Here is a 24,281-nt window from a genome sequence, read left to right as displayed (position 1 = left end):
TTATTTTTTTATTTCATTGAGTTTAATATCAGTGTGCGTGTTTGTGGAAGATCGGATTACGAAAAAAAAGGTTACGAATGTGCTGTAGAATCTAATTCACTAGTTTAAAGAAACGAATACGATATTCTTAAAGACATGCTGCATTTAATTTGAAATCAAAATGAAACTGTGTGCAGGCATTAGCAGATTACGTTTGCCGAACGATCAGTCCTACTAGACTGGCCAGAGGATGATTTCAAAGGTTAGCAAGTCTTATTTAAACCTTACAGGGGGTCATTACGAGTTTTTAGGTAGCCATGGGGCTATTAGCGCCATGGCTGCCTCCAAACCCGGGCCCGGTGTCACTGAATGGGGATTTACCAGTACATTACGACCTGTGCGGACCCGGAAAGTCCCCATTCAGTAACCATTCCCCATTCCCATGTGAGTCCCCATAGGGCTCAAAGGGAATGGGGAAGACGCTAATAACGGGCCTGCACATTGCGGGCCCGTTATTAGCTCCAAGGTCCCTTAACGGGTCCCGCCAAGAACGGCTGGTCAGACCAGTCGTTCCTGCTGAGACCCGCTAAGGGACCTCGGAATATGGTGGTAGGGGCTTAACGGCACCACCATCCTTAACGGTGCCGTTAAGCCCCTACCACCATACTCGTAATGAACCCCATAGTCTGGCGAATGGCCACAATGACTGATTAAAAACCTTTGAAAATGTGCGTCTTTTATGCTGATAGATGGGAGGCCGCCCCTCTCTGTTTCGGGCAACGGTGCGTTACAAATAGGGACAGATATAGGCCTGATTTACAGAGCGTTTTGGAATGGGACTTGTTTTTTTTTTTTTTATTCTTAGGCCCGTACCCATGCAGAATCCCGAGTATATAGAAAACCTGTAATTGATGCATACATCTTAGTTATTGTCAGTCAATGTGCCTCCTCGATTATTGTTTTATTTTCAGTGCCACTGATGTGGGGGAGGCACAGTTGTCTCTGCATTCCCTTTCAGTTTGTGTATGTGTTTTAAAAAGTGTTGACAAAGTTGTGCACATTTACCCTATGGTGTACTTAGAAAATAACACTAACACTCAAGTCATTTTTTTACTCATAAAAACAAATCACTAGAAACATTGACAAATCGATCAGGATTTACAATTGAACCAAAGTCATCAATAAGGTGATTTTCTCCTGTTGGATATTTCACTACTAAAGGGCTCACCTGACACGTGGTCATCACCCACTTCTTAAGTTCTAAACCTACAGCAGATCTGACTCAGCTTTTCAGCTTTCATCCTTCTCGTAAATTGCATAGTTGTTGAAGGAATAGAACATAATTTGCTAAATTAAGAACCCCAAGAAAATCTCCAGACAATTGACAATCCCCAGACCAATGTGGACATCTGCAATTCTCACACAAGTCAGGCCACACCATTACAAACCACCACTAGACAATTCAAAGTATCCCAAAAATATGCTTCACAAGTTGCTTGTCCTCACACCCATCAGAACAGACAAACAATGCAGAGTCCCATGTTGGCAACCCCTCACTTCACTGTTTCGATCACAGATGTCTCTGAAAGAATTAGAGCCAAATAATCCATACTCTGTGACACGCAGACTCTCAACAGAAGCAGATGTAAAATTATAAATCTAGAAACGGTAGACAACACATAAAATACAGCAAAACCCTGGGCAATACAGACAAACCATCAGCATATCTATGGTTGGTTATTACAACAGATCATGAACAGAATGTGAAGGATTCATATCCGGTCAGGGTAGGCACGCCCTAGCTTTTTAATATGTTTTTTAACAATACAACAATATGAGTAGTTTATCTCAGAAAGGGGTGTCTACTAACTAGGCCCCCATTTTATCAAACTCCAATGCAAAAGCATAGTGTACACCTGTGCCATGTTGCTGCAATGTCCTGATCTGCAGTCCCTTTTCTCCTGTGTCACAGAGCAGATTCAGAATTCACAGGTATCCTGTATGACAGTTGCTGTGACAGAAAAGTCACTGGCCCTCACTATAACTCTGGCAGTAGCCAAGCCCTTATTAAGGGTACGGCTACCGCCGGAGTAGTTTTCTTTCCGGCACCCACGAATGGGCAATAACCGGGTCATGCCGAGTTTGGCAGACCCGGTAATTGCCCATTCGTAGGTGCCATTATGGGCCGGCCTCCCGATCCCCATTCTGTCCCATTACGGTGCTGGTGCAATCTTGAGTTCTGCTTGTGTGTGCCTGTATGCAAGTCCGGCACCGGCGAGCAGAACTCGTAGTGTGGTGGAGAGGTAACAACGGCGCCGGTAGAACAACCCGCGCCGTTGTTGCCTTTCCGCCACACTCATAATGAGGCCCACTGCATTGCAGTGGATTCATTTAAATCTGCACCAATGTTTCAAAACCACATAGGTATGATAAGCTATCAATTTGGTGGCGGTATAATCTGGAAATCTAAGCCATACCTAGGTTTTGGTATGGTGGCTGATGGTTCACATAATTACTATAAACCACATCTGATTTGTAACATACCAGGGCCAACCGTGTTATCTCAGACTAGCTTTATTAGACAATGTAGATGTGAGGCACCTGTCTCTTTTCATTCCAGAGATTGAGACAAAGAACAGGATGCCTGCTCTGTTGAAATGGCTGGGGGGGGGGGGGGTTTGGTAAAGAGAGAGAGAGAGAGAGAGAGAGAGAGAGAGAGAGAGAGAGAGAGAGAGAGAGAGAGAGAGAGAGAGAGAGAGAGAGAGAGAGAGAGAGAGAGAGAGAGAGAGAGAGAGAGAGAGAGAAGAGAGAGAGAGAGAGAGAGAGAGAGAGAGAGAGAGAGAGAGAGAGAGAGAGAGAGAGAGAGAGAGAGAGAGAGAGAGAGAGAGAGAGAGAGAGAGAGAGAGAGAGAGAGAGAGAGAGAGAGAGAGAGAGAGAGAGAGAGAGAGAGAGAGAGAGAGAGAGAGAGAGAGAGAGAGAGAGAGAGAGAGAGAGAGAGAGAGAGAGAGAGAGAGAGAGAGAGAGAGGAGAGAGAGAGAGAGAGAGAGAGAGAGAGAGAGAGAGAGAGAGAGAGAGAGAGAGAGAGAGAGAGAGAGAGAGAGAGACTCAATCGACGGCAGGTTCGCATGTTTTGCTACCTTTCTGTGACCATTGCTAAACGTCATTTGCACTCGCGTGTCTTCCAGTGGGAGGCACTATTTAAACCACCCGCATGGTTTGCAATGATATTAAAACAATATATCAAAACTGAATTGTCATCTGCAAATAATTGCTGGATATATTTTGCAGTGTTTAGAGAGTAATGAGACACACGCACATTAACATGAACACGTTAAAAAATGCACCATTTTGCGAGATGTAGCTAGTGACGCCAGACTTGTATCTGGTGTGCCTTGGGTAGACCGTTTGAGGAGTAGGTTTCAAGCGGGGCCTGCCTGCTATAGAAGTGAAAATGATACACTTTTAAAGGTAAATGCTTGGAAGAGATGCACCCGCGACCTTCGTATTGTGCAAGTCACACAGCTGACGCTGAATCAGGCCATTGCAATGCCGGTGGCACTTGCAAATACCATATTAGGACTATAAGCGAAGAACCGTTGTGATAACGGGTCACGTGCCGGTGGGTGATAACCCAGAGTGTTTCTCTACGCAGCGCCGGCCAGTTTTAAATCCGCCTAGCTTTTCTCTGAAATATATATATATATATATATGTACATACAAACATTACATTTCATGTTAACACTGTGTCTAGAAAATGTAAACCGGGTAACTGATGTGCGTCGCCTACATAATGTGTAATGCAATTCACTTCACAATATATGTTAAATGTACTCTGGGTTGTAGCGGGGTAAGTGCTGCCCCTTTCAGTCCTCTCAAACTGGCTGTCAGATAAGGACTACCAAGTACTGTCTAAATAAAGACGGGGCCTTGGAAATGTCACATTCGCAGCGCTGCGCATGCAGAACGGTCACAAAGGCATTGTGCACAAGAACTGAGTCACTCCTCGTCTCATTTCTACAAACTCGATTGTAATAAAGGGTTCTCTTGCAGGACAGAAGAGTAAATGCGCGTCCCCGCTATCATCGACTCCAGAGACGATGAAGGTGAAGAGGAAGGAAAGGTAAATGGTTCCTATTATTATACTTCACTGTGAAATGCCGTAGATTGGTTGACTTCACAGGCATTTGGGGGATATGTTATGTTATGTGGATGTGTACCACCCAAGGGTCGTCTCCGGGCGCTCTTAATCAAGATATGCGTTTCTGGTCTTAGGTCTTCCCTCAACCTGTTGTTGAAGACCGACAGTTGGAATTTGCCAGAAAATGCACGGAGATAATAAGCGATGTAAGTGAATATTTACGCGTCTTTTTCCACTGCCCTTTTCCTACCGCATGCTGTGCAGTAGATTGCTTTTCTCTGTAACCTAACCCTTCACATTCAGTTGTGGCTTATTTTGAAAATACCTCATTCTGTGACATCCGCATGATCTGTCTGTCAGGGGTGCCAATCAATAGGGCAACAAAAAAAAACAGGAACACGTATGCATCCCCCTGCGTCTTATGGCAGTCAGCCCTAGATGTGTGCTGTTTCACGATTCATTAACACTTCCGGTTTAGATTCCATATTCCTATCGGTGCTCAGGAAAGTTAAGTTTCATGAAAGTACTTTAGTGTTGTTGTTGACTCATACAGTAAATAGATAATTACATATAATTAGCACTAAATCAAATGAGGGGTTTTATCATGAACTTATTCGTAGAATAAACTTGACAAATTAAGTGCAGTAGTTATAAACAAATAAACACACAGCGAATCATACGAAGAAAGGGAAAGACAAAAGCAACTTGCAACCAAGTTTAGCACTTTGGTGAAACTTAAGGAAGACATATGTGTCAAGTGAAGTATGTGTAGTGCTTTGTCTGTGCTGCTGTTCTTAGCATATTCTTAGAGATCCTGTGTAATTAAGGTAACGGCCATATATTGAAAAAGGTCCTGTATTACAGCTAGCAACACAATAGGTGGTTATGTCCTTGGAATATTGTCCATAGGTTAAGTAAAGTCAAGCCACGGGTTGCATTCATGTTCTGATGAGCTGTGCCACCAAATGTCTTGCAAATACTGGGACAACGTGTTGCCAGGCAGTCATCTGTCTTCTGGGCCTTAGTTAGCGCTTTATACATCATAAATAAATAAATACCTGGTGCATTATTTTCAATAATTCGCACTAATCCTTTTGATGGGTGATAAGGACGAGAACAAAATAGCCAATGGGTAACGTGATCTGGCTAATTAACTTTTTTGATTAGTCGAATCATTGATGTAAAGTTCCTTTAAACTCCTCTTCAAAATCATCTTTGAAAGAAAGAGTTTAGATCTGTGATGGGTTCGTGATCCAATATAAATACAAACATATGAAGTCATATAATAATACCATTAATCCTGACGAAATTGAGACACTGTGGCCATTGTTTATGAGTGGTAATGACATTAATCTAATTTATTTTATGGTGACATTTTATAAGAAAATTGTACTGATATTACATTGTATTGTATAATTATGTAGGGTACCTCAAGACTGTCGTATGAAATCAAATGTGTTTTTAATGTGAGTTTTTAATGTGAGTTATTAGTAAATTGGTATATAATCTTGTATTTTAATACTGTAATGTGTAATCTCGGTATATAAAACATTTGTTTTGTTATATGTATACCTAATAAACTAAAACTAAAACTAAATATAAACTTTGTAAAAGATTTGTGGTAGTGAGGTCCAGCTGTGTATAAAGAGGCAGGAGTGGCTGCATGCAGTGCTTTGAGTCCTGCTTATATTGGCATTCTTCATATCTAGCTGTTAGCAGTAGTACTGCAAGCAGTGAAGCTGTAACATGACTGCCATTAGAATTGTTATAACTGTTATTAGCAGCAGTTGTCGCAGTAGTATTACTATTGTTAGTACTAATATGTATACTAGTCTCACTGGAACTAGTACAAGTGCCATTGTTACTGGTAGTGCTCCTACGACCACCATGACCTCCTGGTACCTATCACCACCAGTACCTTGTAGCACATTTAGTCCACTTGGAATTAATATGACTGGTTTGGTTGGGTAGGATTACTAGATGTGTAGGTGCTACAAATTAATAGAAAAAACAGTATTTTGCTTTGTACGTTTTCGGCTCCAATACATTTGCCAACACCTGCTAAATCCTTGCTCCCACCCATACTAACCTGGTGAGCCAACCCAATCCCCATATTCAGGATATAGCTGACAAACAATTTCTCACCATAGATGTCAGGGCTCTCAAATCGGAAAGTAGTTTCTGAGGGACAGTGACGGGTGATGTTTGGCTGGCTTATCTGAGACCTATATTCTCTAAGAAAGTTGCAATTCCCTAACAATGCCCCCATGCTCCCTCGATATAACAAGGTGGCATCAGTGTTGCACTCTCAGTTAAAGCACATCACTTGGCTACAAGCAACTGTGGCTTTCCTCCTCCCTATTACTTACTGGTCACTGAAATCAAATGTCATGTATATATGTTCACTGGGAGTCTTTGCTCCCTAATCGCAATGGGATGGAGAATATCGTGCACACCTAGTTACAGCCACTGAGTGTACAGCCTACTAGAACTCCAACTGCATATGTTGCTTCTATGCACTGGCGTGCATAGCTGAGCTCAACTGAAAACCCCCACCTGAACGTCAAAGTTCAGGAAAGCATTGCTTAGCTGCCTGTGTTTAAGCTAAAGATGCTAACTGAAGACGCCATTTCCTCTCCTCTTATGATGTTATTTCCCGTTTCCTGGGATTGAGGGCAGGCCACATACCAACTGCTGTAAAACAAAAGGGTACAAACAAAAATATAGATTAAAATAGAATTTGCTTGGAAAATCACCAGTAGATAAACCACATCCTGAGCTATCTATGGAATTATTTCCAGCTATGGCTGGTGTGGTTGGCTTGCATAATGCAGTAGTAAATTGCATTCAGTTTTACAGTCAATCCATAGAGGCTCTGAATGAGAAATGTATACTCACACTGAATTTCACTGAAGAATATTTAATATTTGGCTTGATAAATGTGAAACCGTCTGGAATATGCTATTTTCATAGGCATTTCCACCTCCCAGAAGTCTTTTCTTGTCAGCTCCTAGAGCGAATAATCCAAATGGTCTTTTACTGGCAAAGAGAGACTCAATATCTCTCACATCGGTTGCAGACACTTTCATTATTAGTATGTTTGTGCAAGGCAGGCCCCATCAAACACTCTTATGGACTTACAATGGACACACATGCTGGTTCAAGGTTTATGGCCAGTCCCAAACCGTTCAGTTCTATGTGTTCTATTGTTGCACAACCTCCCTACAGGACAACAAACTTGTTGTCGTGACAAGTCACTTCTAGTCCAGTAGACAGGCATAAAGACCGGTGTCACTGTCATCTAAACATCCCATCTAGTCCAGTGATGCAACATTTGTATATGTGAGTGAGAGTCAAAGAACTGGGAAATTCTCATTGTTATGTGTTATAAGAGTGACCTTCCTGCACCACGATCATACAGAGGCCTTTGGATAACTGTATGGCCCTTCATGTCTGCCCTTCTTCTAACGAAAAGACTGAAGAGCAAAAACAAGATGCTAATCGCAATATCTCAGATGCACCAGAAAAAAGATGTTAGAGTGACTTATTTGTGGAATGGACATCTCTTCTTGATTTTAAAATCGAAGACCACAAAGAACCCTACATTGAAATTGTTCAATACATGTTTAAAAAAAAAACTCAATAGCATTAATAACTAAAGGTGTACCTGCAACACACTAAGAAGTCAACCCCCAAGGCTGCAAGCCCCAATGTGGTTGACGATGATGCAAAATAAACATTGCCTAGAATTGCCATGTCACAACCTATGTATATTGAGGGTTTTCTCATTACCATTAACCAGAATTTTTTGAAGACAATCAAGATCCAAATCGATCACATTCTGAGTGCTCCACCGAATAGCTTCTCACGTATATTCTTTTTGTAAATCCATATAGCTGCTGTTGCTGTACGTGAAAGCTACTTTTTTCTATGGAGGATTAAATAGCAAATGCAAAATTTAGACATTTGGATGGACTCTCACAAAACTTTGCAGAATAACTAATAAGTTGGGTAAATATGTTCTCTGAAAGGTTTTAATAAATTAATTGAACATCACACATTATAGCATCTCCAAAAATTCGTATCCTACGAGGAGTCAAATGTAAGAATATTTTATGAGTCACTAATGCTATTCTTTTTTGTGTAACAGTATTATTCTAGGGGATTAATGAATACAAGGATAAATCCTCACTCTTTGTTGTATGATACAGTTACCCAATGATATATGCATAAGTTGCACTTAGGGCCAGCTATGCAAACATGTACGTATATTTGAGATGTATACTATTATGTTATGTTGTTGGGATGTATACTGCACACTGCTTCCATTTGCATGGTCTACAGGCACTACGGGAGAGTTGGGAAAATTCAGGATAATTTTGATTTTGCGTTGATGCGTGCAGACCATTTGTAACGTAAGTTCTTCCTGTGGGGCCAGTTTCTAGGTGTTTTGCGTTGATAGCGTAAAAGGATTTGTGTCCTGAGGAGTAACTTGTGCTTGTAGTGCTTACATTATTCGGCCTGGGTTGAGCTATTCATGGAATGTAGAATGTAAGCATTTTAGAGCGGGAGCAAACAGAGATATCCATCAGCAGACAAACCTGAAAACACATTTACAGATCCTAACATGTAATAGCAAGGCATGGAAAGAGGCTGAAAGGTATTTCAAAGCATTAGATGTCATTGAAGCACATGAAACATGCCTTATAACCTATTTTCCTCCCTGTACATCTGCCACTTGTGATCCAGGCTAGTTTTGGTTACCAGTGGAGCTCCCTTAGATTTTAGGAAGAGTGTACACATTATTTGATGATAGGAATTTGGATGGCTGCTGCATAACACAGCAATTTGAGTGGTGCAAGAGCTATGACTTTAAATGTCTGAGAGTCTTTTCTATCCCATGGAAGTGTAACAGTAACAGGGTCTGACTTTATAGATACAGAGAGTGACTTGAAAGCCTTTTTTTTGTGTACCAGTATAATTTGTTTCCAGGTCATGTGATACGATCTTTTAGGAAGAGGTCAGAGTCTATGATGAAGCCTACAGTATCTGCACTAGGGACTAATTTCAACATGGATCCTTCAATATTCATATCGGATTGACATGATGTTATCAAGAGATTGTCCTACTCTGTTGCTTAAGAGAATGACATCGATTTTGGTGGGTTGAGTTTGAAATCTAAGACTGAGTAAACATAAGACAATGTTTCAGCTATAAAGGGGCGACAGGGGCACTCTTAACAGCTACCACGATTACCAGCAAGAGGCTACTTGGCCCCAACAAATACCCCTGCCACAAGAACGGAACACTCAACTATAGGACAAAGTTTACTGTCTTTACTATCCCTCAAAATTGAAGGGATTGCAACCGGAAAACACAATGTTCCCAGGAGCTCTCATCCCCCAAACATGTGTCACTTAGCTTTAACTGTTAGTGATGTCACAACCCATGTTACATCCCAAAAAACCTGACAGGAAAGGGAATTGGTTAATTGAAGAAAAATATATATACAATCTATATGGATAAGTCTGGTTATTGGATTACCATATCTGGTGGCTCCTCGTAGGACTACCTCTAAGTGTCAGAAATACGAAATTGCAGGTTACCAAAGAGGTAATTCACTCACGCAACATAGTTTGCTCAATGTGAAAGGCAGTCAGGGATTGGGTAGAACAGGTCTCCCCAGCCTTGGGACCTTGGACAGCTCCCAGGTCAAGTGAACCTTTACAAAGTTTTGAACGATCACAAAGGTGCTGCATGATCCCAACAAGTTGCCATCTCTGATCGCTTAAGCCCTGAGACAGAACATTCAGCTTTGAACCTGTATAATATTTGGATCTTTCCACCTCTGGTTTGATGGGAACAGATTTTCCTGCATCCACCTCAAATGAATAGGCTCTGGCCCGTGCTTTCAGGTCACGTGCGTAGGGACCATAACAATGAGCTCTTCTGCTTATAAATATGAGGATGTTATGCTGTATCCCTCGCAGGTGCTTTATTGCCTTGGCTAACTGGAAACTTTCCGTCTCCACTCGTCCTTGACAGGACTGTGCACAGTGTCTGCACTGGAAGCTTTATCTGTCTGCTTTAAATGGATGAGTCTGTGATCCTTTCCCCATTCACTTCAATGCACCTCTGCCTTCCATCTTTGTTTTTATGGCCGTCCATATCAGTCACAATTAAGCATGAGCAAGCTAGATATATGTATTCTTAGGTGTCTTGCTGTTTCCACATATCAAAGGATGTATGTGTGTAAGTGTGTGTCAGTCCTATATCTATGTGAGGCCTAAGCATTTGCTTCGTGTTTATCTGCAATAAAATATTGTGTTTGTGTAGCTTTGTGCATGGATACCTATATGTTTCATGACTAACGCATCTATGCCATGGGGTCAATGATGACAATGATGTCCGTGATAGTGTCATGAGCTTTTTTGAGGTTATAGTCAGTCAACTTGTTTCATCGAGGATGACTGCATTTCCTCCACTTTGTCAATCGGTTATGGCTTAAATGGCTGTCTGAGTGATTAGCGTTTCTCACATTTGCAGTACATAAATGATGGAGAGAAAGGGCCCAGAAGTGATGTGCATCTCTCATTTCTTTGTCTTCTGGCAGGTAGTTGGATGGAAGTCATGAGGGCCACACTTGGGATCCCCTCTTCACAGCCATGAGATGCCTTTGTCACAGCTGATAATCAGATGTATTGTATATCATATACATTTTTAAGCATTACATTTTCAGGGTAATTTTTCAGAGCGTCTAGAGTCTTCATTTAAAGATTGACGATGATCGGTGATTGGATGGATGCCTAGTTACCCTTTTTGTGATGGGTTGGTTTGTCATATTTGCCATATGGACTAGCTGGTATTTTTTTTTAACCCCACTCATGTTGCCAGAAGGCTCAAATGAGTTGTGTGTTCAGCTGAATTGAATGTCCCAGGCAGGTGGTGCAGGACTAGGAGACAAGGGTCATATTTCTCCATATTGTTAAGGGTATCATGAACAACACTTAGGGCTGCTGTCTGAGTGCAGTATCTACCACTAAACCAAGTTTGGTCCGACTGAAATTGACTGTTGGTCTATATGTTCACGTAGTTGCAGAGCAATGATTCTTTTTAATTCAGCTTTCCCAGGAAGGGAATATTGGCAAACGGCTTATCAGGTTGTCCTTGTCTACATTCACTTTTTTTTGTAAAGCAGGTTTATTAAGCTTGTTTTAAAACATAACCCTATTAAGGGATGCATTGACAAAGAGCAGCAGCCCTTTGTTGTTATGTTTTGATAAAACGAGTGAAGAGGAAATTGTTATTGCGTATGGATTGTTTGGGGGATGTAATGGTATCAGTGAGCTTGACAGCTATGATGGGCATGAATTTCAACCATTTGCATACAAGCCATGGCTAGGTATTCATCAGTGGGTGACCTGATTTTGGATCATTTGTCAAAGCAGAAGATTTCAATGATGAAGCATTTTTCCCCTAACTCTGCAATTAATGGTTAAGGGAGCGGGTTGCAGAACTGTTTATTATTTGAAAGAAGACTATGATTCTGTGTGTTGCTTCTGTTATTGTTGAGCTGTAAAACACAGCTTTGACTGTGCTTAGGAGAGTGGGCCTGATGTCTCACTGTTGTTTGAACACAATGAGATCAGCATTATGGGGTGAAAATACAGCCCCATTGTGCCAGAGATGGAGAAGCCATGCTAGGCCTCTATTGTGAGAGTGAGGCTAGCTAATGTAGCGTCCCATTGAAAAATGAAAGGTAGCAAAAAACTCTGACATACGGCCTAGTGAAATGAAAAGAAATGGGCCTATTTCAACTCTACTAAAATGGACGGGCACTCATCTACCTGAGAGCTTAAAACTGCTAAATATGCCCAATGAACGGGAAAAGACATGTAGTGCTTCAGATTCTGACTTCCTGTAAACTGGGGAAAAGTCACCTTTTGACAGATTCAAAACTGCAGCAGTACACATAGGAAAATATACATTGAAATGCTGTGCATTTGAAAAATACAAAGGAAGAATTGCGCCTTACATTTAGAAAGTGAAGCCAAGTGACATATGTCAGAGAAATACACTTACTTTCCACAAATAAACTGACATTTAAATGGAAAGGCCTACGTGTTGGAGAAGTCAACAATCATTTTCTATGTAACTGTGGCCTATGTGTGAAGCATACCAAAAGTGAACTTATATCTGTCCAAACCCTATGTAAAGAAAGATTGTATTATAAAGAACATGCCCATATAAAATGCTAGATTTTAGATGCTAACACATCTTGTCGATTTAAAAGCTGTGCATTCAGAAGTATGTATGCAGCTTGTGTCTTTCCACTGAAATTAAACTGTGACCTTAAGCCCTTTGACTGGGTCCACCAGGAAAAGCAGGACTGGTGTTCAGTTTAAATGCTAATAATTACAGTGAATTAGATCAGAATTGTGGAGGGGTAGGCAAGCCGACCATCAGTAATTACCTTTAAGGTCAGGCCTCCACATTAAACATGCATTAGTGGCCAACAGAAATGACCTGTTTAGGGCTGGCCTGACCTCAAGATATGGCCTTCAGAGCCACCAATGGATCTTCAAACCCCGTGAAACAGACCCTGCTGATAAACATGTGTTTGTTTCAGGTCACAGAACAGAAATTACACTTTAAAAAATAAGTGGGGGCTACATATGCAACCATGAACTCCCAGGTGATGCCTTGCCATAGATTTACATTGAACCACCTTTTCTTTAATTAAAAGAGAATTGTGTGTCCCGGTGAGCTCATCCCAGATTCATATTAAAGGAGATATGTGCAAAATTATGATTCCGGCCTTCTCATAATTCAGAAAAAATTGAAAGTTGGTGTGGTGATAGATTGTGTACTTAAGGTTTGAATCTTGAAGGGTTAGATTGGTAACTATTTGGCTCAGGAGCAAATCGAAAGAAATGGTAGCACTCGCCATAAAATATAGAACTCAAATATGAAAAATTAAGTTAGCTGCCACATTGTGAGATTTTTAGGAACACTGAAAGTTAAACCCACTTGTCATTTTGGGATGATGAATCTTTCTCCTCCCTCAGCCTGCATCACCCACACCTCCCAACTCCTTGTCCCATCAGCAGGCAGTGGGGACATAATGAGGGGAGGGGAAAGGAGAGAGCTAGCCAATCCGTATCATGGAAATTATGATACTAATGGAGTGTTACCAGCCCTATAAGAGATCAGTTTTCAATCAGAGAGGGGCTTTTTTTTTTACTTGATTTTTCCACTCTATTCCTGGAGATAGCCTACTTCTGGACTCTTGCGAGGAACAACTAGCAGAGACAAGGAGAGCTACCAAGGCCTTAAACATTGCATGGGAGACATAGACTGGGAAATATAGAAGCTAGCTGGGCCTGCCATTTGAGGAGCGAGATGAGGAATGGATGCTGGGGATTATCCTTGACCAAAGCCTTTGACCAGATCTGTGCTGTCCTCAGAGGAGCCCTGCTGTTTCCATGGATGCCCCATAACCAAGGCCTCCCATGTAAGTAGATTCATCCAAATGCCAACAAAAGTGTGGGGGGCAGATCTGCCAGCCTTAATCTCCATCTCGCAGAGCGGGTATTGGAGTGGAACTGGGTAGACCCTTGGCAAATTCCATTAAATATAACTCAAATGAATTCCCCCATAGAAAACCACGCTATCCATATAATTGAATTGTGTTGGAAACTGCCTGCCTTAAACATTTCCAATAAATTGTGGGGAAGGTGGGTGAAACTGTGTAGACTCTTAGTTCATTTAATTAAAGTTAAATCAATTGATTCCCATGGGATGTTAGATTTGAAACTAACACAGTTCAAGCCCAGTGAGTTAGAGCCGGTATAGACATAAGTACTTGCGTGACTATCGTTCTGAAACCTCTGACTTCTGTACAGAAGGGGGTTGTACATAATCCCAACATAAGTAACCCGAAAAGTCTGCCATTCAAGTGAATGCAGAGTGTGCAAAACGAAATTTCACATTTATTCACTTGCATCCCAAATAAGAAATCCAAGGCCCTGCACTTTATTCAAATAAAAACCCCAAAATAGATTTTCCCATTGTGTCTATTTCTCAAACCCTGCCTTTCTAATAAAAAGCCAAAACGATTTACCTACTGTTTTCCCACTCTCTGTACTTTGCTTTCAAATTACGGGGTCATATATAACTGATGCCTGGTGATGGGGGTTGCTCGGAGGGATGAGCATTCTGATAAACCAAGGAATCACTGTTTTCCCCCTGAAATGTCCTAATTCTTAATGTGCAAAGAAGTCCTATGTTTGTTTTGATTTAAAGACTTCAAATTCAATCTGTGTTTTTTGTAGTGACTAAAAGTCCATTAGAAATATACGTCGGTCAATTGGTGCAAGTAATTTGAAATTGTGATATTGTGTAGGGTCATGGTGTTGGTGGCAGATGTTTGTGTGACTGTTCTGTGATTCCTTGTAAACACATAAATTATGACTATACACCAGCCTGGTTTCTAGCTCATTGGTGGTAAAGAGGGTATTTTCTGAATGGCACAAGGTAGGTTAGAGGCCTCACTAAAGTTGAATCTGCAAAGTGCTTTGTTGCACACTACCTTGCTTGGGGGGAAATGAACACACTGAGTTGAGAGTAACCGCCAATAAATCGCCCCTGCTATTGTGAATTCCTTTGCATAAAAGAGAGAAGGCTGTTATGTCCTTATCTAATGGTAGTGGTATTGTAATGACACATGGTGGTCTGTGTAAGGGCTCATGACCTGGTTAAATGTATTAAGAAGAGAATTATCACCTGTTTTTGGGCAGGGGCCAGTTATCAGGGACTGTGGGCTAACCTCAGGGGCTTCTGTTGAAACGTCTTTGAAAGGGCTTTGAATGTGAAAAGATGGTGAAGCTTGTTGCTAGGCATAATGCAGACTGGGATTGCAGCATGACTTAACCTATGAAATGTGACAGGTGCTTGAAATCTGATGTGTGGGAATCAGGACAGGCTACGTCAAGTGTGTTGCCCATTAGGTGGGTGGAGCTGTGATGCACCTTCTTGTCTGCTAAGCTAGTTCATTACTTATTTTACTTTTATTATTCCTACCATCTGCCAGATTGAAGTAGCTCCCCTCCTATATGTAAGTGCATTGACTACTTCTCATCCATTGTATTGCCTTACCCTTTGCTGGGCTGAAAGAGGAAAATGTGAACAAATGAGTTTGATTGCATCATATATGAACCAATGTATCTAGAAGCCTTATCATCCAACCCTCGTCCTAAATTGCTATTAGTCGTTTCTGTAAAACAAATTTAGAGTACTGGCAAGGTAAAGCCAAACCTATGGAAGTTATTGTATTGGAAACCTCTTTTTAGAAAATGTACTGAGTAGTGCTTCAGCGCATAAAGCATGGTTTCTATCCCCTCTGGCTGTGCTCAGGAGCAATAACAAAGAGCTATCCGAGCGATCAACTGACATCAAATTTAGGATAACCTGTATCTGAAACTACCTGGGAAGAAGTAGTGAATTTAATGGACGGTATGCATCCATCTCTCTGGCAGAAGCACACCCTGGTCTCATTGCAAGAGATAATGGTGTATTGAAAAGAAAACCTAGGCATTACTCCTACCCACTGAATCAAATACCACAAGCCCTGAAAGTGGGATGCTTTACTGAATCCATTTGAGAAGAAGACTGTTGGGACTGGGAATTTGTTTGTATTTCCTGTGTTTTAATGTGTATCCTTGTCTCATTGTACGTGTTCTCCTTTGATATGGATTTACCTTGAAACACAGAACTTTACAGTACTTATTTATACACATTGCAATTTATATTTTATTGATGATCAATTGAATTGTTCACCTGTTTTAGAGTTTTTAAATGTTTGCTTGATAGTACTATAGACATTGATGTTTAAGTATGGTTTTAATGGACATCTTTAAGTATGTGTACATTGTTTTGTTCAATGTCGTTGTATGTGTATGTGCTTTTATGGCAGGATGGCCAACATAAAGCTGAAATAAATAAAATGAATGCATTCTCCTAGCACGGTGGCTTTCTTGTTGCACCCAAACATAAGAGGTCATATCCTCACTCTAAACATTCAGTGTGTTATTCACATTCTCATGGAGGAATCCTTGGCAACGTTCAGTGTTCAGGGAATTCCATTGGTATGCCTGTCCTCCCGCATGCAGATCTGTTGAAGGAGTTCAGTGGAACCTAACTTCACAATTGTTGCCTGTACTTTGGGCCTTCAACAATACTTCAATATTACACTTATGGAAGCATATATACTTGCCTGTACTTTGGGCCTTCAACAATACTTCAATATTACACTTATGGAAGCATATATACTTGCTGTCTTCTCTTCTAGTTGAGTTTGGGGCATGATGGGACTTTTAGCCGAATGGCAGCAGTATGGGGCATGCTGGGAATTGTAGTCTCCTGTTATATTTTCAGAAATGATGAGTCTGAACAGATTAAAAGAGTAGTGTGTCTTTGAAGGTAGGCCGTCCCAAGAGAATCACACTCTGACCACCCTCTGGGAGGCATTTTGGGTATTGGCCCTTTCATAGGACAGGATGGAGAGTTTCATCAACTTATCACAACATGCATATGCCTTTGTGTGCTAGTGTGCCAAACAGGGTGTGTAATGGCCATTTCCATGCATGTTAATGCAATGTTAATGGCATAACCCAATTCAAATATGGGATTTACCTGGGGCTCTGTGGGTAGCAAGGAGCTGCATTCATCTTGTTATAGATGCACTGGGTTAGTCTGTCGATGCCTAGTTGGGTTGTATGTGGGAATAAGCTGTGTTTCCAGACTGTAAAATATCTTCTTGGTAAATCTCTTCTTATTTCCCGATTAAGGCGCACCTATCCTCTGATCTCTGAGTATCTGTATTGGTCCTCCTTGCTCACACGGTTTTAAATTTGTAGTTGTGTTTGTCTTGTTCTGTTGTTTGTGCACGCCCTGAGGTCTATTGGCATGTGGCGCGGCTTTACACAAAATCTTCCAGATCCTATTTCTATTTTACATTTCTTTCAATTTCCACACCAAATGTCCCCCACATTTGGCCCACTCGTGAGATGTTTTAACTTCAACAGAATTGCATATGCTTTCCTTGTATCTAGTGGCATAATTCTGACATGCTTCCCGGCTTATTCCATACTTCACTTAGGCTGATTATAGATTCAGAATGAATACTTATGTGAAACAGATCTATTAAAACAGTAGGTCTACACTCTTTTTTGAATATCCCTAGGGACATAATTGTCGAATTAAAGTGTATAACTTGTTAGTTATTGTGTGTGCCTCTGGTTGTACGCTGTTGTTTTGAGGTACCTTTCTTTGCATACTTTCTACGGTCTGGTAGCACAGATCTACTAGGGAGCACCTGGAACTTGTTGAATTTACAATTGTACCTCTCCTCTTAGCTTTTTCAAGTCTACACTCTTTTTCCCCCTGATCCAAATCCCTTGCTCCAGCTCTGCTGCAGTAACTTAAAGAAACCCAGATCATATCACCTGATGATCTGAGGTATTTATATTAAAGAATGTATTTGCTCTTTTCTTGAACCAGTTGCCAAAATTCTGTATTCCCGTACACGTCTTCATCTTCCATCAGTGGGATATCTGTCTGTATGTCCCCTTGAACCAATGACATTGAGAGCTGAACGATTTGAGATATGTTAAGGTCTAACCCTTTCCTTTCTTTGCCTATCTAAAAAGGTGTGCTATATAATAGAGGATTGCTTGTATGTATTGTAGTAAAATGAAAATTCCGTTTGTCTTACTTTTTTACATGCAGATTTTGCACAAATCTGTATTATCAATTATTTCTTTCAGTACCTGTCTCGAAACAAATATGGTTTCACTTGTATATTCTTTGCTGTTGAATCCATATTAGGATTCATTAGGAAATGTGCATCACCCCCCGTTATTAAGCGCCATTCACCTTCTCCGAATGTTGACATTTCTCTACAGCATTTTGGGTCTGCCACTTTCATGTTGTACACATCACATATTGCTGACTTACTGCTGTTTACATTTGCTTCCCATTTAAAACAATTTCTAGATTTATCTTGATAACAGTACTGTGATTCATTTTATGGAAACTGAAGAAACCTCTCACACCTACAGAAGTTTGTACAGATGTTTCTCTCTATCACTCTCTCTTTTTCTCTTTGTCTCTTTCGTTCATCCACAAAAAAAAACCTTTTCCCGTTGAACCTTTATTGATGTCTATTCACATTCCAGGATGTTATGCTTGGATTGTTATTTACTTTGTATAAGGAGTTAATTTTGTGTGTACATATCGTTTCTTTCAACGTGATCATGTTTCATGATATCTTTCCGATTGTGAACATTTTTCCCATTCAATGCATCCCTCAACCCTGTGTTAGTTATTATTGAAAGAGCCAATAACTTGTTTTGCTGATTTTCCATTAGTGACCCCCTTCGTCTCCCTCTAGCTTCCTGCAGAAACTCCCCTTTACCAATGACACTGCATCTTTGGGTATTTATCTGTCCCTCCTCAGTTTTCATTGGGACTCCTTTCCCGTTTGCTTCTGTACAATTTTTGCCAAGGATTTTGCTACCTGGGCCTCCCTTCTTCATTATTTGTGGAGAAGGTCTTCAATCCACCACCTGTACTTTGTTGCAGATGTAACATCGACATCCTTTGTCCGCCTTCACCTTTGCAGCGGCCAGCAGATAAGCTGACAGCAACACATCATGAAACCATTGGAAAATCCTCCTAAATTGCCAGGTAGTTTTAGCAGATTTCCTGCTCATGTAAAAAAATAAATTAGAAAAAAGATAATAATGAATATGCAGCTGCGTATCTATGCTTATTTGTCTTCATTGCAACAATCAAACATTCTTTGAACTAAAATATGTTCCCACATTCCGACGGGTTGTGTCGGTTGTTAGCAGCCTATGGTCCAAGCAAATTGGCTTCAGTGAAGCATATTGCCACCCAATACAGACCAGAAAAGTGTGGTATTATGGTTATTAGTAACTGTTTTGCTAAAACGTGTGTAAACATGGGCTCCAGTAAGCATACAACCTGTGGATTTAGATAACACAAAAGACAGTATGGCATGAAAATGAAAGCTGGTGTTCTGGGGCTACAAGTCCCTTTTCTCTTTCTGTGGAGACTAGTGTAGGGTGTGGTGAGCTAGAAGCAGGTAGCCAGCAGGGACTGACAGGGCTAATGGAGGGCAGCAATTTTGAAGGAAAGCAGATAAAGACGCACAAATAGGGACATAAGGTTGGGTGATGGACAGCAATGTTATCAAGAATCGGGTGAGTCAGAGAGGATGTGGTGACAAGCTGAGAAATGTACTCCTGAGGAGGTAAAGACACCAGTTGGCAGGATGGTCTGTTGAGGTTCATCAGTAATTAAGTATGGTGTTCCAGCAACCCAAATCGTTTAGCACACAGATACCAGGTACTAATAGAAAGCGATGCATATGCATTGCAAGAAGAGACTCTTTTTTTCTGGTGTGTGTTCTGACTCACATTTAGTCAATGTAGTTGCTCCCTTTCCCGTTCAATGCCTTCAATAACTCATTCATAGGCCGAGAAGGTTTAATAAAATAATAAAAAATCTCATTTAAATGACCAATTGGACCATATACAGCTATTTAAACGTGCTAATCCCTGAGATCCTTCCCCATCCTCAAGGGAAGACACAGAATGTTCAAAATGACAGCCAAGTGACCATTATTCAGTTTTTCAGAGCCTTAATGAATAAGGATAATAGTTATTTTTAGAAATGTATCCTTATCTGACAATATATGTGTCGTTGTCCTGCCCCTTAGTGAGGACATTGGACCACCTCCCATTAAACTAGGTTTGAAGATGCCCTTTATTACATTTATAATTACATTATTTATTCATTTTATTGTGTTTTTCGTTTAAATTTTAACTTTACACAACTTTAAATGACGTAAAGGAGACCAGTATTGGGCTTGGACAGTAATGGTCGTGTAAAAGACAAGATCCCGAACCGACTCATTATAATTGGTGCTCTGCCACTCCATCAGTGCCCCTGATGGGTTGACATTGGTTTGGCAGATGAAGTCCCTTGCACCAGCATGAAAGACATGTAGCCCAGGTGGTGAGCTGCAGGGTGCCGGATCACTGAGATTGGTCGGAGTAGGGGTATGCAGTGATGACTCTTGGACGCTAGCTGCTGATGGCACAGTGAATACCAATAATCAGCAGAGGGCCAGAGTAGTGAGGGTTGGCACCAATCATCATTCCAGTACAGGGGGCAGATCCATTGTGGCCGCACCTGGTGTTCGGAATGGCCAGGGTGGAGCTGTAACGGAGACAGTGACAAGGGTGTGCTGCAAGGCCCAGGACGCAATACACTTAGGCCACTGCCACAGAGAGTTCTGAGGATGCGCGCCCCCAGGTGGTGTCACTGCGGTGCTTGTTGGGCACAGGAACACAGGCCTTTGTATATTAGGAGGGGCCTTGACCTCGAGGCTCACTAGACTTGGTGCAGATTCTGGTGATGGAGAACCAGACACATTCAGGACTCAGACGGCTCTGCCCTGGATCATAGGAACCCGCTGTGACTGATTCATCAGTGTTAGTAGCTGGGTCGGCTGGAGTCCTTGCTGATACAGTGAGGAGAGGGGTGGAATCGCTGGCTGACCTAATGGCCAGGGTGAGGGGGCTCAGAGTTGTGGTGACTTGCTCATAACCCAGCCGGCTGTGTGAGTGACAGAGTTGGCTTTCCCTGGGATGCCATAGGAGCAGGTGGTGTGCGGCCGATCCACCCTGGCCAATGACCTGGAGATAGGTTCCAGTGATAGTTGATGTTACACCGTGGAAGAGGCTATACTTGTATATAGATTGGGTCCCCTAGGCGGCTCTGTAGTGGTGGGATTATTAGGCATAACACAACCCTGACATAGCAAGAAGAGCACAGTGATGGAAGGATGACCTAAATCTGCTGCAGGGGACATTAGAGACTTACAACAGGACATTAGAGCATTACATCAGGACATACATGCTCTCCTTACTGATCTGAAAGCCTTTAGGGAGGAGGTGCAAACCTTGATGGTATCCATCAAAGATAAGGTTGAGAAAGTTGTAACCAGCGTTAAAGGTCTGGCAAATAATGAACTGTCCCCAGACATCCTGGAGGACAAGTTTGAAATGTGACTCAAGGCAAGTCCGGAATTGAGACTTGATATAAGCTGGATGACATTGAAAACAGAGAATGCGGGAATAGTCTATGTATATGGTGGATCCCGCAAAAAGATGGCAAATTGCTGAGAGATCTGGAGTGATGCCTGATACAAATTGTGAAGAAACCTTTGTGCCTGGAGGACCAAATTGAGGTACTCTTTGATAGGGTCCATAGAGGTTCTGGCTCGGGGACAGGTCAGAGATAAGTGGTGACTAAATGTCACTATTATCGAGACAATGAGAGCATTCTGCAGAAAAGCACACTTTATAATGGGAAGAAGCCTCAGTCAAGACCTTTCAGGACTTGTCTACATACACGTTGGATCAAAGAAAAGTGTTGGCCTCTGACGTCAAGACTCAGATCCAAAGGCATTCATTATGGTTGGAGGTTCCCTTTCGCCTTGTCTTTTTAATACAAGGGAAAACATTATGACATAAAGCAAGGTGAGGAGACTAAACGACTTCTCTGTGAGATAAAAGGGGAGAGGCTTCTGCATGCCCTGGATTGACAGCATTTTAAACAGGCATTTTCCCAGCCACGAAGGTGCAAGAAAGTAAGCAAATCTAGGAAGTTCAGAAAGGCATACTCCTCACATCCAAAGAACCCCCATTGAAGATACCAGTCTGTATGCATCTCGGAGTGGTGGATTAAGCAGATCTATTTGTTGTTCCATGAAATCGGATTTTGCTGGGGCGCAGGGCAGATTGTGATCCTAGTGGCCCAGTGATGCCTGGACATCTGTTATGTGTGGTTCATGACCCCATTGGTTGTGTGGTTCAATGGAGTGGAGATAACGGACTTGGGATTCCACCAGGGAAGGGGTGTTTATATTTCACACACTCCTGATTGGTTAAATGCAGGGAGCCCTGGACAAGCACAAATGGTTTCCAAACAATGATTAAGATCAGGTTATATGGGTGAGATTAAATTAGCCACCCTTAATGTTAAGGGGATACATTCCCCTCACAAAAGGACCTTGTTGAGTGGTATGTTTCACAAACTTTACCTTTTGATTCTCTTATATTAAAAGCTCACTTTAAGCAGAGGGAGGAGACAAGGCTGAAGGGCAATGGTATTGGAAAAAGGTTTTGGGCTTTGCATACGGAAAGGACAAAAGGGTTTATGGGGATTGCTCTGGCTAAACATGTCCAGATAAAGGGGTTCCAGATTAGGAGGGGGCTAAATGGAAGACTTGTGTGTGTCAAGGGGTGTTTGCAAGTCACAAGGGTCATTCTGGATACGCGTTATGCTATCAATATGGGCCAGATCATGAAGTTGGCCTTCAATATACTGTAACACTAAGGGGAGGGTGCAGTAAAGAAAGTGTGGAATTCTCACACCTCCTAAAGACTCATTTCTGGACAGATGTGTGGAGATGCAAATGTAGCCGACCGGGTGGTTGCACGTTTTATTGACCATATATTGTACATACACAAGAATAGAACTCCTTTTAGTGCCTCACATTGAACAGCAGTATGTTATGGCTGAGGTGCTGAAGAGAATAAGGTATTCTAAAAAAAGGACTATGAAAAGGGTGACCATGTGGGAACAATCCTAGCCAATAGGTTATGCAAGAGCAGGGCTGACAGGAGAGTGAGGGATGTGGGTGAAAGAATGGAAGTTACCCAGGAGAGGATTCTCTGAAGATTTGCAGAATTCTACAATAAGCTATATAGTGAAGAGGGTCAAATAGATGAGGCTGCAATCAAGTGTTATTTGGGCAGGCTCCCATAACAGTCATTGACCGTCTCAGTAAGGGATATGCTGAAATTGCAATGACTCCCGAAGCGGTATCAACATCTATTGGGCTCTTTGCACCAGGGAAGGCACCGGTTGAGGATGGTTTTACCTCAGGCTTCAATAAGCAATTTCAGGATATTTTGGCCCCTCATTTGGCTAAAGTGTTTAATGTTATTAAGGATGTGGGCACATTTTCTTGTCCTTTTTAGAAACATTAATAACAGTGTTTCCCAATCCAGGAAAAGACCCCAAACTGTGCTTGGCCTATAGACCTATATCATTCTTTGACACAGATGCCAAATTGTTCGCAAGAATCTAGAGCTTGATACTCCCTGCGTGGTACACCAGGGCTTGTGCAGAACAGGCAAAGTACAGAAAATCTTAGAAAGAGGCTTAACATATTCATGTCTTCAGAGCTTACACACAGGGGGGCTCTTGCACTACCCTAGACACCGAAAAGGCATTTGACCATGTTAGCTGGACTTTCATGCGGGCTGTCCTCACGAGAATGGGCATGGTGTGACCTGAATTGAATAGCTCAGAGCTTTATAATGATAGTTACCAGTCAGGGCTTCCCCCATATCCCCTCTCCTTTATGCACTGGTTATAAAACATGGGCTGTGGAGGACTGGGAAAATCTAAAGATCCAATGTGCCTGGAGTAGTACAAGCTGAGTCTCTGTGGATGATGCGCTACTATATCTGGCTAAGACAGGGGAATCTGTACCACACTTGCTTCAGGGACTCTCTGCCTAAGGCATGATGTCTGGGTTTAAAATAAACCTAGACAAATCAGTGGCCTTCCTGGTTGGATTGCTGTAGGGTGAAGACCTAGACTATATCCAGGGTTTGCCATTCCAAGTCCAGTAATAAGGATTTTGCTATCTAGGGATAAGTCCCAAGGGATCCTGGGAATCTTTTTCAGGGTAATTCCTTGAGCATCAGGTGAGTGAGATTGGCTGCAGCGACCCTCCATGACCTGTTTTCCACAATCCAAGCCTCGTGTGCTGCCCCTGGCCTGGCCTTGCATCCCATGGCTTCCCAGCACCTGCATTTACCTCTCCCTCCCCAGACCTCCCAGCCAGCCCCCTGTTCCGATTGGCTAATTCAATCCACCTTGCCCAGTGTATTCACTGTGGATCTCCCTGCCTGCTCTTTCGTCCATGAGCATTAGGTGAGTGAGATTGGCTGTGCCGACCCTTCAGGGCCTGTTTTCCAAACTCCAAGCCTGGTTT

The 24,281-nt window shown here is 41.9% G+C and overlaps 1 protein-coding gene across 4 annotated transcripts in view; it reads left to right on the top strand.

The window, feature by feature from the left end:
- Window positions 1-24,281, top strand: part of NEBL (nebulette) — a 1,132,595-nt gene that overhangs the window by 532,196 nt on the left and 576,118 nt on the right. Inside the window, exons 1-2 of one of the 4 annotated variants that reach the window (XM_069648590.1) lie at window positions 3,926-4,099; window positions 4,252-4,323. The exons of 2 other annotated variants lie outside the window; for them this stretch is intronic. In XM_069648590.1, the coding sequence (XP_069504691.1) occupies window positions 4,043-4,099; window positions 4,252-4,323 (129 nt within the window). In that variant the 5' untranslated portion in view covers window positions 3,926-4,042. Of the gene's footprint in view, window positions 1-3,925; window positions 4,100-4,251; window positions 4,324-24,281 lie in introns of those variants that run through there. One more of the 4 variants, XM_069648591.1, reaches the window with a different exon arrangement.

This window comes from Ambystoma mexicanum, chromosome 2q (genome assembly GCF_040938575.1).
Source record: "Ambystoma mexicanum isolate Mex_15411 chromosome 2q, UKY_AmexF1_1, whole genome shotgun sequence".
NCBI classification, from domain to species: Eukaryota; Metazoa; Chordata; class Amphibia; order Caudata; family Ambystomatidae; genus Ambystoma; species Ambystoma mexicanum.
Note: the sequence above shows the minus strand (reverse complement) of the source record. Positions and strands in the feature narration are given on the sequence as shown.